The following is an 18,935-nucleotide window of genomic DNA, read 5'->3' on the forward strand; positions in this document are numbered from 1 at the left end:
GGTGTGAAGGTTGAGTTTGGCAGACAGTGTCCTGGCGTGTGTGTTGTAATATATAGTCAATATTTAGACTTCTGTGGTTGTCACCCTCTTCTTTTCCCTTCTTTCCCATTTCCCTTGCTTCTCCTTTTGATGACATCACCATTTTCTATTGCAAATTCAGGAGACCTTGTGTCCCTGCATAGATCATTTTCTCATCGCCTCTTATGAAGCAATTTTGACAATAGATCCTGATTTTATCATATGCTCTTTTGATTTTAGCTTTTGATTTCATCAGGTGTTTCTGATGGCTATTCTTACTATTCAAATAATCATAGCAAGGTAATTTTTTATGAAAATAATCCAAGCGGTTTGCTAGCGATCACATTAGACTTGGTTGCCAATATGTTATAGTGGGTAATGGCCAGTAAAATAGAGCTCTGTCCCGGACACAGCAGGCTTTTAGTGTGTTGTTGACTTTAGACCCGCTGTTACAATCCCAGAGCCACAGACAAGACACAGCCAGGTTTCCATTGAGAGGTTTTACCTGATCCTAGTGAACAGTTGCTGAATTGCTTGAGGTACCTCACAGTACCTGTTAATGGCATCTCACTGCATCTTCACTTGAAACAACTGAGCTGAATTGAAGATTGTCACACACTGACAGGACACTTCTAGACACAAAAGCTTGTCTTTAAACAAATATTATCTGTCAAGGAAAGTTTGGTAGCTGCACTGACACTTGGAACTGAAAAAAACCTATGGTTCAGAATTCTGCCTGTTACTGTGTGTGCAGTTGGATTACTAAACCAGTCTAGTGCTTGTGCAGTACTGTATGAGTATTACTGATGATTGTTTTACTAGTGGCAGCAGACCTGTCAGTTGGAGCTGTAGGAGGAGGGAAAGGGGAAAAGGGGCTGATTTTGTATTTTATTTAACCTTTATTTAACTAGGCAAGTCAGTTAAGAACAAATTATTATTTACAATGACGGCCTACACCGGCCAAACCCGGACGACGCTGGGCCAATTGTGTGCCGCCCTATGGGACTCCCAATCACGGCCGGTTGTGATACAGCCTGGAATCGAACCAGGGGGTCTGTAGTGACGCCTCAAGCACTGAGATGCAGTGCCTTAGACCGCTGCGCCACTCGGGAGCTTTTAGAGTACACACTATTCTTTTGTTTTAAAAGACTGTAGTGGGGTGAATCAGTCACCTTGTAAAGAGTAATTTCAAATATTCTACTTTACTAGACCTACACTGTCCACATGCAGACAATATTAGCATACAATATAACAGCATGTTTAGAGATCCTTCAGTACAAGGGAGGCAGCTTTTCAAAATGAATTACAAAGAAGATATATCAGTTAATGCACTGATGCAACTTTGCTTTACATTTTAGCGCTTAGTATTGCATGACAACAGTAGTGTGATGGAAGACAAAAGCAGTTTACTCTTAACTCCCAATTGCCGGTGGTGAGATGATTGTCTGCTTCACCAAAGTGTGTATAAAAATGCACCAAATCTCAGCGCACTAAACCTATGTTTACATTTACGGACCATTCTTAAGAGCATATTTTACAGAGGGGAAGCGATCATGTAAAAATATAATGTACAAAAGAGTGTGTGATTGTCCATTTGTACTTAGTAGGAAGTTCTATATATTCCTGAAAAAAGCTGAAATGCTTTTCCCTTATAGAAACATACAATAATGTACAATTGGCTCCTGTTTCCCATAATTTCAATGATATGCAGCATTGTTTACTATGTTTGTTACATTGTTGCAAAGACGTCAAGGGGTAAAAACAAATATTTGCCATGAGTGAAAAGATACAGTATCATTGAATGAATGCTGTTGTAATTATTGAACAAAAATATAAAACGCAACATGCAACAATTTCAAAGATTTTACTGAGTTACAGTTCATATAAGGAAATTAGTCAACTGAAATAAATTCATTAGGCCGTAATCTATGGATTTCACATGACTGGGAATATACAGATATGCATCTGTTGGTCACAGATATATATATATATATATATATATATATATATATATATATATATATATTTATTTATTTAAATAGGCGCGTGTCTTGTGTGACCACCATTGCCTCATGCAACGCGACACATCTCCTTCACATAGTTGATCAGGCTGTTGATTGTGGCCTGTGGAATATTGTCCCACTCCTCTTCAATGGTTGTGCGAAGTTGATGGGTATTGGCGGGAACTGGAACAAGCTGTCGTACACGTTGATCCAGAGTATCCCAAACATGATCAATGGGTGACATGTCTGGTGAGTATGCAAGCCATGGAAAAACTGGGACAGTTTAAGCTTCCAGGAATTGGGTACAGTTCCTTGCGACATGGGGCCTTGCATTATCAGGCTGAAACATGAGGTTATGGCAGCGGGTAAATGGCACGACAATTGGCCTCAGGATCTCATCACGGTATCTCTGTGCGTTCAAATTGCCATAGATAAAATGCAGTTGTGTTCGTTGTCCGTAGCTTATGCCTGCCCATACCATAACCCCACCGCCACCATGGGGCACTCTGTTCACAACGTTGACATCAGCAATCTGCTCACCCACACAACGCCACACACGCTGTCAGCCATCTGCCCGGTACAGTTGAAATCGGGATTAATCCGTGAAGTCCACACTTTTCCAATGTGCCAGTGGCCATCGAAGGTGAGCGTTTGCCCACTGAAGTCGGTTACGACGCCAACTGCAGTCAGGTCAGACCCTGGTGAGGACAACAAGCACGCAGATTAGCTTCCCTGAGACGGTCTCTGACAGTTTGTGCAGAAATTCTTTGGTTGTGCAAACCCACATTTCATCAGCTGTCCGGGTGGCTGGACTCAGACGATCCCGCAGGTTAAGAAGCCGGATATGGAGGTCCTGGGCTGGCATGCTTACACGTGGTCTGCGGTTATGAGGCCGGTTGGACATACTGCCAAATTCTCAAAAACAATGTTGGTGGTTTATGGTAGAGAAATGAACATTTAATTATCTGGCAACAGCTCAGGTGGACATTCCTCCAGTCAGCATGCCAATTGCACGCTCCCTCAAAACTTGAGACATCTGTGGCATTGTGTTGTGTGACAAAACTGCACATTTTAGTGTCCTTTTATTGTCCCCAGCACAAGGTGCACCTGTGTAATGATCATGCTGTTTAATCAGCTTCTTTTTATGCCACACCTGTCTGGTGAATGGATTATCTTGGCAAAGGAGAAATGCTCACTAACAGGGATGTAAACAAATTTGTGCACAGAATTTTAGAGAAATAAGCTTTTTGTGTTTATGGAACATTTCTGGGATCTTTTTATTTCAGCTCATGAAACATGAACAACACTTTACATGTTGCGTTGATATTTTTGTTCAGTATAAATTGACCATTCATTACAAACAGCCTTGCAAAATATCTTGGCATTATGTACTGTAAAAACAGCCTTTGGTATTTTGTTTTCCCCCCTGTGCCCTGTTTAGCTTGAATGTCTGACTACTGCAGCCATATTGCCCATGTTGCCAGTTTTTCTGTCACCTTTTCCAGATTCCTTCCTACCTACCTACCTACCTACCCACCTGCCTGCTACCTCTCTGCCTGCTTGCTTCTGCCACCTGCTTTGTCATTTATATGCATGTGGATCCCAAGGGATGAATGCTGCCAGTGGACAAATTCAGTCCTCTCACAAACAATCCACTAAATGGTCCATGGGCTACTATTTGGCTTGGGTTTGGTGTTGCTTACTTTTGTAATAGAGATCTTAACCTATTTGATTGTATTTGAAAGTTAAACCATGATTACTATGATTACCTTTTGCAGTTGTTTTAAATTGATATTTACATTTTAGTCATTGAGCAGACGCTCTTATCCAGAGCGACTTACAGTTAGTGCATTCATCTTAAGATAGCTAGGTGGGACATTCACATGTCATACATAGTACATGTTTCCTCAATAAAGTAGCTTACTATCAGCAAAGTCAGGGCTAGTATAATGATATAATGCCAAATCAGTCCGAATGTGGTTTGCCAGTGGGTGCCAAGCCCTTCCTGCTTGATGCCTGTTTGAAGCACATCATGGTAACAGCAATATGTCAGCAATTATGGGGAGTAGAGGCAGCAGTGCTGTTCTCAATTGAAACATATGTGTGATCGAGGAAACAAAACGTGTACTGTAATATCATGTCTAATTGTCAAATGAGGAATGCAGCATTTTTGTTAGTTTATTTTTTTTAAAGCATACTCCCGATATCTTCAACAGCCACCCCAGAACTTGACCATGATTACTGCCTGCCCAGGTCTCCAATGTGGCTGGCAACCCTGAATGGTACTGCACTTAAGACCCTCCCACAAACTGCTCTTATATCCATATTCAGGACATTACAGAGTATCATTCACGATTTTAGGGACACATTTGCTCAGTGTAAAAGTGTCCGGAAATCAGTTCCACAAAATTCGTCACTACCCCACACTTTTCTTTTTAAGGGGCAGTCCTTCTTGCAACACCTATATCAGCTATATTTGTACATTTAGCTAATTACAGTGAATCTTTAACAAGTCCCCTGAGCTCCTTTCACAGAGCTTTGTTGCCTTCCTGCTAATTTGGTTATTGTCTGCAGAGGACTTCAGCTTCTTGCTGAGGTTGTACAATGTGCTTATTATGAAGAATGCTGGCACCTAGTTTTTAGGTAGCTTGGGTGCTGTTTAAAGGCAGAGGCCTCCCTCAAAGCATGACTAAGGTCTGGATATTTTTGTGTTTATATGATTACTGTACTGCTACTGTAATGGCTGTCCTGCTGATGATCCTGATGATGTTTGCATAACTAGAGATACTTTACTACACACTTACTCCCTTTTTCATTCTTGGGATACAAGTACCTATTTTATTCCTGAATGAAAACCTTAACTGCTTTGTGATTGATCCCTTGATAACCCAGAGGAATAGGTTGGGTGTCAGTGGCCCATCCATGGGGAATGGCTGGTCCATGCATGTGACTGGCACCCATGCCAGACCTGTGTTTGTGTTTGACCCCTGGCAGAGCGCAGTCAGGACAGTGTGGTGGTGATGCTGTCTGACTCCAACTCCACCCAGGATGCCTTCACAGACCCCGCCAGCTCCCAGGACAGTAGCCATGTTAAGCTGCAGTCTCAGTCTGGAAAGGGCAGTACGTCTTCATCTGAGAACACCACCCCCATCAAGGAGGGCCAGCCTACAGTTGAAGACACAGGTGGGTGTTGTTCCTTTTATCCTGAAATGCTGTAAAGGAAATTAGTTCTACCCGAACACCAGCTTTAGTATTTGCTAAATGGGGATGTTCTTTAGTGATATTGTGAGCCAATGACTGTTGTGTTTATAGAGGGGACAGGACATATTGAGAATGGATCATGTTAATGTTTCTCTCCTCTTCAAACCCTCAATTCCTCAAGGCTCACAAGGGGGAAGAAGCAACGAGGGCGGGACTGTAATCTTGCTGGAGGTCAAAGAACAACTCCAAGAAGTAGAAGACACAATGTCAGTGACCGTACCTGAGGCTGATGCCCTAAAGCCGACCATAGATCCCTGCCCTCATCCACTGCCTGTTCCATCCACCCCACCAAAGGCCTCGTCCACTCCCCAGGCCACCCCCCAAACCCCCACTCCCCAGGCCACCCCGCAGACTCCCGCCAGCGATGGGAAGAGCCGTCACCAGAGGTGGCCCGAGCCCCCTCCAGAGGTGGTGGAGGTGCCCAAGGCCCTTCCCGCAGAGCGGAATGAACAGCGCCACATGCTGGTGGAGATGTGTGTCCGTGCTCTCTTCCTCTGCCTGAGCCGCTTCCCTCAGCACTACAAGAGCCTCTACCGCCTGGCCTTCTTCTACACCAACAGCAAGACCCAACAGGTTAGTTAGCCCACCCTCCCTCCATATCATGCATGGTCACTAACATTCATTCACAGAATGTTTAGACAGGAAAATTAAACAATTTATATACCAGACCGTAAACCTATCATCAGTGGCATTACATCTGACATTTAAATCCCTCAAACCATGAATCTGGTTTACACCATTGCCTCAAGTATGGTATATTGGTATTCAAATAGATGGTGTTTTTTGAAGAATTGTATGTCTGCAGTTCGTTTGGCTTGGACTCTGCATTTCTCTTGTCAATTGTGTCAGTTTGCCTGTGGGACTGTGTGGTTTATGTGACAGTACAGAAGGTGCTGAAACAGGAGAGTGTGCTTTGTACACAAGGCTCTGTGGGCAGAGGTGTGCGTGGGTGGCAGCAGCGCAGTTCTCTCTCAGCCAGGTTTGGCACAGCGAGACTGCGTAATGTCGTGACGTCCTACAGTCAGCATTTTGCCAGTCAGACCCTTTTATGGGGACTGCTGGTCTCAATTCAATGAAGTTGGGTTAGCCAATTGCCAGGGCAGAGTTCTGGCCATTGGTAACAGTTCACTATGCTGTTTTCTTTAATAACCTTTTGAGACTTATGTAGCTCTCCTCAGACCATGCTGTTCATCTTGAGGTTAGAGGATTTATTCAGTCAGGTAGACTGACCTGGGCCCCTCACTGTCTGTATTTTACTGCCCCAGTGTTTTAGATTTGACAAAAATTGATAATATACAGTTGGCTGGGTTTTCCGTGCATCGGCAGGGCAGAACAGCTACGTCCTGTAAGGCTAGGGGTGGGGATGTGAGTCTATTTGTCAATAATAGCTGGCGCGCAATGTCTAATATTAAGGTAGTCTCGAGGTATTGCTCGCCTGAGGTAGAGTACCTCATGATAAGCTGTAGACCATACTATCTACCAAGAGTTTTCATCTATATTTTTCGTAGCCGTCTTATTTACCACCACAAACTGACGCTGGCACTAAGACCGCACTCCACGAGCTGTATAAGGCCATAAGCAAACAAGAAAATGCTAATCCAGAAGTGGCGCTCCTAGTGGCCGGGGACTTTAATGCAGGCAAACTTAAATCCGTTTTACCTCATTTCTACCAGCATTTCACATGTGCAACCAGAGGGGAAAACAACTCTAGACCACCTTCACTCCACACACAGAGACGCGTACAAAGCTCGCCCTCCATTTGGCTAATCTGACCATATTTCTATCCTCCTTATTCCTGCTTACAAGCAAAAACTAAAGCAGGAAGTACCAGTGACTCGCTCAATATGGAAGTGGTCAGATGACGCGGATGCTACATTACAGGACTGTTTTGCTAGCACAGACTGGAATATGTTCCGGGATTCAGCCAATGGCATTGAGGAGTATACCACCTCAGTCACCGGCTTAATCAATAAGTGCATCGACGACATCGTCACCACAGTGACCGTATGTACATATTCCAACCAGAAGCCATGGATAACAGGCAACATCCGCACCGAGCTAAAGGCTAGAGCTGCCGCCTTCAAGGAGCGGGACACTAATCTTATAAGAAATCCCGCTATGCCCACAGACGAACCATCGAACAGGCAACGCGTCAATACAGCACTAAAATTTAATCCTACTACACCGGCTCTGACGCCCTTCGGATGTGGCAGGGCTTGCAAACTATTACGGACTACAGGGAAACCCAGCCACGAGCTGCCCAGTGACACAAGCCTACCAGACGGGCTAAATGCCTTTTTATGCTCGCTTTGAGGCAAGCAGCACTGAAGTATGAATGAGACCACCAGCTGTTCCGGACGACTGTGTGATCACGCTCTCCGTAGCCGATGTGAGCAAGACCTTTAAACAGGTCAACCTTCACAAGGCCGCGGGGCCAGACGGATTAGCAGGACATGTACTCAGAGCATGTGCAGACAAACTGGCAAGTGTCTTCACTGACATTTTCATCCTCTCTCTGACAGTCTGTAATACCTACATGTTTCAAGCAGACCACCATAGTCCCTGAGCCCAAGAAAGCGAAGGTAACCTGCCTAAATGACTACCGCCCCGTAGCACTCACGTCGGTAGCCATGAAGTGCTTTAAAAGGCTGGTCATGGCTCATATCAACACCATCATCCCGGAAACCCTAGAACCACGCCAATTCGCATACCGCCCCAACAGATCCACAGATGACGCAATCTCAATCGCACTCCACACTGCCCTTTCCCACCTTGACAAAAGGAACACCTATGTGAGAATGATGATAATTGACTACAGCTCAGCGTTCAACACCATAGTGCCCACAAAGCTCATCACTAAGCTAAGGACCCTAGGCTTAAACACCTCCCTCTGCAACTGGATCTTGGACTTCCTGATGGGCCGTCCCCAGGTGGTAAGGGTAGGCAACAACACATCTGCCACACTGATCCTCAACAGGGGGCCCCTCAGGGGTGCGTGCTTAGTCCCCTCCTGTACTCCCTGTTCACCCACGACTGCGTGGCCGCGCACGACTCCAACACCATCAATACGTTTGCTGACGACAATGGTGGTAGGCCTTGTTTTTACACTGCTGCTACTCGCTGTTTATTATCTATGCATAGTCACTTTACCCCTACCTACATGTGCAAATTACCTCGACTAACCTGTACCCCCTCACATTGACTCTGTACCAGTACTCCCTGTATATAGCCTCATTATTGTTATTTTATTGTGGTATCTTTTACTTTAGTTTATTTAGTAAATATTTTCTTAACTCTATTTTCTTAAAACTGCATTGTTGGTTAAGGGCTTATAAGTAAGCATTTCACGGTAAGGTATTCGGCGCATGTAACAAATATAATTTTATTTTATCATAATGCATTTTTGAAAATTAGCTACAACATGCTGTACCTAATGAATACAACACAGCTTTGGTGACACCCTTGTCTCAAAAACGAATGGTTTTGACCGCTGGAACTTTTGGAAATTAAGCTTCTCATCTCGACCGTGCCGTTCTGCTTGTAAAATTATTACCAACTTTACACACTTGATGTAAAAATTAGAAGCTGTTATCGGGTTAACTATATATACTTGAATATCAAGTTGAAACTTCCATGTCAATAACTTGACTTCAGCTACAGTCACTTTGTACTGTTAAACTACAGTTAGTAGTGTCCATCAGAGCTGCTATGACAGGGAACAAGGGAACAGAACAGTGTTAGGTAGTGGATGATGCAGGGTAACAGAACAGTGTTAGGTAGTGGATGATGCAGGGTAACAGAACAGTGTTAGGTAGTGGATGATGCAGGGGAACAGAACAGTGTTAGGTAGTGGATGATGCAGGGGAACAGAACAGTGTTAGGTAGTGGATGATGCAGGGGAACAGAACAGTGTTAGGTAGTGGATGATGCAGATGAAAATGAGAGATTCAAACAAACTTGTTGTATGATGCAGCCTAAAGTCTTCACCTTTTTTAGTCTTGTCTGTGGTTTATGTGGTTTGCCTCTTGAGGGACCGTTTTCATATCCCCAGTCTTCTGATTTATGTTTTATGTTTTCCCAGAATCTGCGGTGGGCACGAGATGTGTTGCTAGGAAGCAGTGTCCCATGGCAACAGCTGAAGCACATGCCAGCACAAGGACTTTTCTGTGAGAGGAACAAGACAAACCTGTTCAATGTAAGTTCACCAAGCCAGCTCTGCCATCAAGGTCCTGTTACTCACCTGGCTAACATTACTATGCACCAGTCCTGGTTCTCAGTTTGTTTTACAGTTTGGAAAGTGAACAGTTCTTTTTTTGAATATTGCAAACTCAATGGTAAATTACAGAATTTACACACAATTTGACATCTAATCAGAAGTCAGTGATTGGAAGGAAATGCTGAGAGTTCATTTGGCGTGTCTTCCAATAGACTTCCTCCTCGACTTATAGCAATAACATTCTGCACCAGGAGAGACCCTTAATAGCTAAAACAATGGAGGGAGAACTGAGAGATTCCAACATCAGTTGTTTTAAAGCTTCAAAATTAAAAGGGTACTTTTGGGAATTACATACTCAGTGTGTCCACCTTCTCATCACATCTGTTGTAAGTCCTCCAAGAGATATTTCCCCTTGCTGCAACTATTTTTAGTCCCAGTGATCCATGCAATATGTTCTTAGCATATTATTGTATGGTTGCTTTTAGCCTAATTGTGGAATCCCAGGTAACACTGTCATGAATGGAAGCATGTGTGGAGGGAGGGCTGTGGAGTGTGTCGTCTCTTCCACACGCCAGTCATTTACCTCCTTTTGACTTGAATGAAATCCCCATGGAAGCAGGTATCGGTGTTATTCTGATGTGGGGCATGTGGTCGTTAGGTTTTCATCATGTTTTAGCCTTGTTATAGGAGAGGAACACATTTTTGAGCCTAATCCTATTTTGAGATCTGCATGTCCAATTTGAACTTTCACACAAATTCACATTGACACGAAGGCAATGTTTACTCTAAAGCCTAAAGAGTTACTTGCGCATATGGTAAGTTAGGATTTGGTCATACTGTATTTAGGTGGTATAGGGACTGTAGTTGTCCTGCTCAGGCCATGCTCAGGCTGGTGGAGGGAGCACGCAGCGTGGCCCTGGCTTCAACTGGACTCTCAGCTATTTAAACCTGCTGCCCTGCCTGGCAGACCAACTGTTATAGGCACTGACAGGCAGACTCTTTATGAAAGGGCACAGTAAACTTCAAACTGAAATACTAGTTCTAGCCAAATAAGGATTCTTACAGGGAGTAGGCCTACTCGGAACAGGTTTTCCAGGTCTCAGTCAAATAGGGCTCACTTTCCCAGGCACTCATCAAAAGTCAAAGATTAAAATCAGCATTGGTGTGACTCAACAGCTGTTGTCTTGTCTGCCATGGCCTGTAGTATCACTGATCCCTGAGCCTGACAGACAGACATATCAGTCGTTGTCGGTGGTGATATGTGTTGTGCCTTTTGTATGACAGAGGGGACAATGATTGTGCTGGTGTTCCTTAGTGACATAATGACCAAATGGCTGGATGGGAGATGATAGCATAGTACAGTATGGATGGATTAGACATGAGTGTCTCCACATCAGTGTAGTGTTCTTCAATGGGTAGGCCAGGCCACACCACCTAAATAAGGTTTCTCTAGATCATTGGTTCTCAACTGGTTTTGCCTCGGGACCCAAATTGGACCAGATTGTCTCAGTCGCGATCCAATATTCACATCGCCAAAAAGCCATCTGGAAAGCAATTTTTTATGCTATATTGATAGTCAATGTAGCAATTTACACTGAGTGTACAAAACAGTAAGAATACCTTCCTAATATTGAGTTGCACCCCCTTTTGCCCTCAGAACAGCCTCAATTAGTCGGGCATAGGCTCTACAAGGTGTCGAAAGCGTTCCACAGGGATGCTGACCCATGTTGACTCTTGCTTTCCACAGTTGTGTCAAGTTGGCTGGATGTCCTTTGGGTGGTGGACCGTTGTTGATAAACACGGGAAACTGTTGACTGTGAAAAACCCTGCAGCGTTGCAGTTCTTGACACACTCAAACCAGTGCGCCTGGCACCTACTACCATACCCCGTTCAAAGGCACTTAAGTATTTTGTCTTGCGCATTCACTGAATGGCACACATACACAATCCATGTTTCAATTGTCTCAAGGCTTAAAAATCATTCTTTAACCTGTCTCCTCCCCTTCATCTACACTGATTTGTAGTGGATTTAACATACATTTCTCAGACACCCTCGACCCATTCGAAACCTCCGACAACCCCCCCCCCCCCAGTTGAGAATCGCTGCACTCAGTCCTATAATGTAGCCTAATGTAGGTCAGACTGCCCTAGTTTTCGTCTGGGTTTGGCTGGTGTTATATCAACTGGGCCACCATGAAGAGTAGCCTAACCCATATTCTTCTGTTTTGACATGTTCCAGACTGTGTTGCCTTTTCAGGCATTGGCATGCAGCACCATCTGTTTGACTGGTAGTAAGACTTCTTGTAACTGATCTCATGTAATCTCAATCTTGTGTTGCACCAATCGTAAATGTTGTGCATTTAAGAATATGTACAGTGGCTTGCGAAAGTATTCACCTCCCTTGGCATTTTCCCTATTTTGTTGCCTTATAACCTGGAATTAAAATGGATTTTTTGGGGGTTTGTATCATTTGATTTACAGATCATGCCTATTTGCTAAAAAAAAAAAAAAAAAAAAAAAAAGAACTTGAGCGTGCATAACTATTCACCTCCCCCAAAGTCAATACTTTGTATAGCCACCTTTTGCAGCAATTACAGCTGCAAGTCTCTTGGGGTATGTCTCTATAAGCTTGGCACATCTAGCCGCTGGGATTTTTGCCCATTCTTCAAGGCAAAACTGCTCCAGCTCCTTCAAGTTGGATGAGTTCCGCTGGTGTACAGCAATCTTTAAGTCATACCACAGATTCTCAATTGGATTGAGGTCTGGGCTTTGACTAAGCCATTCCAAGACATTTAAATGTTTCCCCTTAAACCACTCGAGTGTTGCTTTAGCAGTATGCTTAGGGTCATTGTCCTGCTGGAAGGTGAACCTCCGTCCCAGTCTCAAATCTCTGGAAGACTGAAACAGGTTTCGGTCAAGAATTTCTCCGTATTTAGCGCCATCCATCATTCCTTCAATTCTGACCAGTTTCCCAGTCCCTGCCGATGAAAAACATCCCCACAGCATGATGCTTCCACCACCATGCTTCACTGTGGGGATGGTGTTCTCGGGGTGATGAGAGGTGTTGGGTTTGCGCCAGACATAGCTTTTTCCTTGATGGGCAAAAAGCTCAATTTTAGTTTCATCTGACCAGAGTACCTTCTTCCATATGTTTGGGGAGTCTCCCACATGCCTTTTGGCAAACACCAAACGTGTTTGCTTATTTTTTTCTTTAAGCAATGGCTTTTTTCTGGCCACTCTTCTGTAAAGCCCAGCTCTGTGGCGTGTATGGCTTAAAGTGGTCCTATGGACAGATACTCCAATCTCCACTGTGGAGCTTTGCAGCTCCTTCAGGGTTATCTTTGGTCTCTTTGTTGCCTCTGATTAATGCCCTCCTTGCCTGGTCCGTGAGTTTTGGTGGGCGGCCATCTCTTGGCAGGTTTGTTGGGGTGCCATATTCTTTCCATTTTTTAATAATTGATTTAATGGTGCTCCGTGGGATGTTCAAAGCTTCTGATTATTTTTTTATAACCCAACCCTGATCTGTACTTCTCCACAACTTTGTCCCTGACCTGTTTGGAGAGCTCCTTGGTCTTCATGGTGCCGCTTGCTTGGTGGTGCCCCTTGCTTAGTCGTGTTGCAGACTCTGGGGCCTTTCAGAACAGGTGTATATATACTGAGATCATGTGACAGATCATGTGACACTTAGATTGCACACAGGTGGACTTTATTTAACTAATTATGTGACTTCTGAAGGTAATTGGTTGCACCAGATCTTATTTTGGGGCTTCATAGCAAAGGGGGTGAATACATATGCACGCACCACTTTTCCGTTATTTATTTTGTAGAATTTTTTGAAACAAGTTATTTTTTTCATTTCACTTAACCAATTTGGACTATTTTGTGTATGTATGTCCATTACATGAAATCCAAATAAAAATCCATTTAAATTACAGGTTGTAATGCAACAAAATAGGAAAAACGCCCAGGGGGATTAATTATTTTGCAAGGCACTGTATAATGTAGTAAATTTAACAGGTTTATTTGTGACCGACTGGTACTGTTATGGCAGGGATCTCATATTAGGGATCTCACCATAGAAGAGGAGAAAGATGGAAGAACTACAAGGACTAGAATTTGTTTCTGGTTGAGAGTTTGAATCAATCATATTTTTTAATCTAGTATTATATTTTTGTGATTTTTCACTCCGTAATTTCCTTGTCTTGTCTTTGTACATTAATCAAACATGATATTAGGCTACAAATAAATCAGGGATGGGTAACTCAAGTCCTCGGCGGCCAGAGTGGTGTCACACTTTTTCCCCATCCCTAGAAAACACAGCAGATTAAACAAATTGCCTTCTAAACTGAAGATCATGATTAGTTGGTTATTGGAGTCAGATGTTTTAGCTGGGGCAAAAGTGTGACACCAATCAGGCCCCCAAGGACTGGAGTTGCCCATCCCTGAAATAAATCAACCATGACAGGGAATCCCCAATGGAAACACAGCTGTAGATGGACAATAATATTGTGGATTTGAAATGGATTAGATATATATATAACCTATATATTTAGGCTACAGTTGCTGTAATGCTTGTCATAATGTTGATGATTGCGGTAATAAAGGCCTAAGTCCTCTGGCCTGCTCCCTCAGGCAGTGCTGTGCAGGCCTGGCTCCAGGATGACATGCCTGAGGGGGCATTTTAAATCCATTGGGGGGGGGGGCAAAACTAGTATTAATTTAGAGCCCTAATAAAACAAGGTAGATTGGTCCTACTACTGTTCAAATGTGCAAAAATGTTTCTTAAATGTAGCCGTACACATCAACAATCATAACTTTATATAACACAAAGATATACGCCCCACTACGACATGTGTATCTGAAATGCAGCCATAGCTGCAATAGGCCTACACATAATTTGCACCTAACAACACCCACAGAACAGCTCGGCATGATGAGCACCACTAGGCTATGAAAGATTCTTACAGGCTTTATAGCTTAAACCTCAATTAGAACTGTAGGCTACATTTCTGTCAAATTTGTGACACTACGCAATGAGCGGAACCAAGCTGCCACTTCTCCAGGTGCACAATATTTTCTGTGTGGGAGAGTTTCAGAAATATAAACTAAATCAAACTACAGTGAGGGAAAAAAGTATTTGATCCCCTGCTGATTTTGTACGTTTGCCCACTGACAAAGAAATGATCAGTCTATAATTTTAATGGTAGGTTTATTTGAACAGTGAGAGACAGAATAACAACAAAAAAATCCAGAAAAACACATGTCAAAAATGTTATAAATTGATTTGCATTTTAATAAGGGAAATACGTATTTGACCCCCTCTCAATCAGAAAGATTTCTGGCTCCCAGGTGTCTTTTATACAGGTAACGAGCTGAGATTAGGAGCACATTCTTAAAGGGAGTGCTCCTAATCTCAGCTTGTTACCTGTATAAAAGACACCTGTCCAAAGAAGCAATCAATCAATCAGATTCCAAACTCTCCACCATGGCCAAGACCAAAGAGCTCTCCAAGGATGCCAGGGACAAGATTGTAGACCTACACAAGGCTGGAATGGGCTACAAGACCATGGCCAAGCAGCTTGGTGAGAAGGTGACAACAGTTGGTGCGATGATTCGCAAATGGAAGAAACACAAAATAACTGTCAATCTCCCTTGGCCTGGGGCTCCATGCAAGATCTCACCTCGTGGAGTTGCAATGATCATGAGAACGGTGAGGAATCAGCCCAGAACTACACGGGAAGATCTTGTCAATGATCTCAAGGCAGCTTTGACCATAGTCACCAAGAAAACAATTGGTAACACACTACGCCGTGTAGGACTGAAATCCTGCAGCGCCTGCAAGGTCCCCCTGCTCAAGAATGCACATATACATGCCCGTCTGAAGTTTGCCAATGAACATCTGAATGATTCAGAGGAGAACTGGGTGAAAGTGTTGTGGTCAGATGAGACCAAAATGGAGCTCTTTGGCATCAACTCAACTCGCCGTGTTTGGAGGTGGAGGAATGCTGCCTATGACCCCAAGAACACCATCCCCACCGTCAAACATGGAGGTGGAAACATTATGCTTTGGGGGTGTTTTTCTGCTAAGGGGACAGGACAACTTCACCGCATCAAAGGGACGATGGACAGGGCCATGTACCGTCAAATCATGGGTGAGAACCTCCTTCCCTCAGCCAGGGCATTGAAAATGGGTCGTGTATGGGGATTCCATCATGACAATGACCCAAAACACATGGCCAAGGCAACAAAGGAGTGGCTCAAGAAGAAGCACATTAAGGTCCTGGAGTGGCCTAGCCAGTCTCCAGACCTTAATCCCATAGAAAATCTGTGGAGGGAGCTGAAGGTTCGAGTTGCCAAACGTCAACCTCAACCTTAATGACTTGGAGAAGATCTGCAAAGAGGAGTGGGACAAAATCCCTCCTGAGATGTGTGCAAACCTGGTGGCCAACTACAAGAAACGTCTGACCTCTGTGATTGCCAACAAGGGTTTTGCCACCAAGTACTAAGTCATGTTTTACAGAGGGGTCAAATACTTATTTCCCTCATTAAAATGCAAATCAATTTATAACATTTTTGACATGTGTTTTTCTGGATCTTTTTGTTGTTTTCTGTCTCTCACTGTTCAAATAAACCTACCATTAAAATTATAGACTGATCATTTCTTTGTCAGTTGGCAAACGTACAAAATCAGCAGGGGATCAAATACTTTTTTCCCTCACTGTAAGTGCATATTTTATAGTCAGAGCTGATGTGAAATGGCAGTAGCTAATTTGAATCTTCCGCGAATTAGAGTAAATGCCCATTCCAAGAGCAACACACACGCTATAGGAAGAGAGCAGGGAGGGGACTAAAAAGTAGGCTGTGTCGTTTTCATAGGCTACTGTAAAAGTAATGTAAATACTATCACACAATGACTGTAAGGCAGATTAATGATAACAGAGTGAAAGTTTGCCTAATTGTTTTAGTAAGTTACACATGGTATTGGTCCTACATCCAAAATGTACAAACGTGTAGGCCTATCTAAAATACAGCCATATACACAACTGTCATTTTGCACACAAGAAAGCACGTGATGTCGAAGAGAAGCCCCACAAAGACTGGTATCCCAAGATGCGCTCATTTAAAAAAAGCACACACCGTAACCATTGACTTAGGGCCATGGACAGAAGGCTACCGCCAGTCAGGATAAAGTTAGATGCACTGACAATTTCAGCATCACCTCAGAGCACAACCATTGGTCATTGTCCCTATTCCCGTCAAATAACGCAAAGCTGTATATCTATCAATAGCAATTAGGGGGAAAACCAATGAATGAATCATTCTGGCACGGCAGCCAGGGCCATAAAGGTTGTAGCTTATCATTTAGACGAGTTGCAGCCTCCTCCAAGCTGTGTTGAACCTCATGAGAATTTTCTGATTCCATTCTCATTCCTGGCGAAATGTTCTTGTCAGGTCCCTCTCAAATGCCAGCTGGACAAGCTGGGCATTTTGTTGATGTAACATGCTGTGTCTGTGTTCACTGAATACGTTCTTCAGAGTGGAGAAGGAATCTTTGCACATTGCTGTAGATGTCCCAAATGTTAATTCAAATCCATGTTTCTGTGCCAACAGCACAGTCAGCATTGCTGACAAAGGCCCACCATATCTTTGAAGGACACTGAGTGGGGTCCATTTGTTGTTGCTGGCTGTGGTTGCGATTTCACTTTGCAATAATCAATCAACTCTGCTTCCACTGGTTCAGTTTTGGTTGGATCCAACAGGTCGTCAGGTGCTAGTGGCTGGGGTAACGGAGGTGAAGGTGATTGTTGTGATGTCACCCTCGTAATATTGGTGCTAGGCCTGGCTCTTCTCCATCTTGTTGGTCAGCAGGCAGCGTGGGGGATGGGTGGGTATTACATTTGCTGCTAGGCTCCTCAACCAGCAGTTTGCTCGGTGAGCTCGGCATCGCACTCGACATGGTGGTCCTCAGTTTTTTTGCTCTTGGCAGTTCCCAGCCATTTTCGGATATCCATGCTGATTAGCCAGCTATAATTATTCAGCTTGCCACTACCAAAACATTACGAAGCTAGTAGCTACTAGCTAGACTATTATTAGCTGTCTGGAAAAGTGAACTACTTTATTCCCCCTCTGTGAGAGAACTGTCAATTTGACCCTGCCCTGAGTGGGATCCAATGAGCTTCCTAAACAAGGTAATGAAGGTGGTACCTTATGACATTGCATGGCTAGGTACCCAATCAGAATGCATTTTGGGATTTTAACTACTAAATATTACATTATTACATCACCCCTTCTCAGATCATGAGCGCTCACCCGGTACAGCCTCTGTACCGGTCTGCGCTACTGGCAGGCCCGACAACGCTACATTGGCAAGATCAGGCATTGTAATTCATATACCATTTGTTATGTTTATGGGGAAACAAAACATGGGGGGCACAAATTCTATCTGGGGGGTCCATGCTCGGCTCTGCCACCCCGTAGAACCAGCTCTGCTGGCCTGCTCCATTCCGTGATCCTGCAGAGTCACGGTGTGCTTGCTCAGGCATGGTGTTGCCCCCACACACACATACTGTATGTGCTTACATATTTATCCACCTACACACCCACACATGCACTCTACTGCAAGCTCCAGACAAAAGGGATGCCATCTTTCTAGATCCTGCAAAGACAGGACAGTATGAAGATAGGCAGAAACTGCTTCTCCAATAGAAATCCCCGATCACACTTGTAAGCGATGTCATGGCTAGCTCGTAGAAACACGTCATCAGGTCTAACGGTCGTCTCGTGCCGAACTGCGCATGTGCAGGCTGTCAAATCAAAGGCATTCCTTCAATATAAAGTTGTTTTTGACGAAAATTAAAACGTGTCAGTTTGCCACTTTCACGAGGTTGGAGTAATAACATGTTCAACTACTTAAGACATTGGCTCGAATCTAGGTTGTGCTTTTAGATTTTGGGAAAATTAACAACTAAGAATTTCTGGTCTGTTTGGTCTGTTTCACAAGCGTTGCCGCAAGTCTCGTGATGAGCCGTCTCTAGGTTTAGAAACTCTGTGGATCCTGTTTCAGTGGAATGACATTGCTTACTAGTCTTTAACATTTAAATATATCTTGGGGCTTTTTTTCTCACGTTAAACCTTTTGTTTTCATTGCACCGAGATGCTAAGTGTGTTGTGGCTATAAATGTGTTCTTGAGTTCAGTACATATATAAACTATAGTGTACCTTTGTTAGATTGCTTTTGTACAATAGTGGAATGTTGGGTGTGTTTTGCTTGTCTATCTGGCACATTGAGTTATGTAGGTGGAGCTGCTGAGACCAGGAGAACTAGTTGGTATGTGCAGGTAGGGGAGGAGTAATATAGGGACTTTCTCTGAGGTCCTATCTGGCTTTGGAGCAAATGAAATCAAATTTGATTTGTCACATGCGCTGAATACAACCGGT

General features: G+C 43.7%; 1 protein-coding gene across 1 annotated transcript in view; it reads left to right on the forward strand.

The window, feature by feature from the left end:
• The window catches only part of LOC311141653 (calcineurin-binding protein cabin-1-like), a 67,649-nt gene that overhangs the window by 13,447 nt on the left and 35,267 nt on the right, over positions 1-18,935 (forward strand). Inside the window, exons 28-30 of the mRNA XM_084177053.1 lie at positions 5,016-5,204; positions 5,404-5,855; positions 9,364-9,477. Coding sequence (XP_084033179.1) covers positions 5,016-5,204; positions 5,404-5,855; positions 9,364-9,477 — 755 coding nt within the window. The remainder of the gene's footprint in view (positions 1-5,015; positions 5,205-5,403; positions 5,856-9,363; positions 9,478-18,935) is intronic.

Source organism: Coregonus lavaretus (assembly GCF_964263955.1).
Source record: "Coregonus lavaretus genome assembly, chromosome: 14".
In the NCBI taxonomy this organism is placed as follows: Eukaryota; Metazoa; Chordata; class Actinopteri; order Salmoniformes; family Salmonidae; genus Coregonus; species Coregonus lavaretus.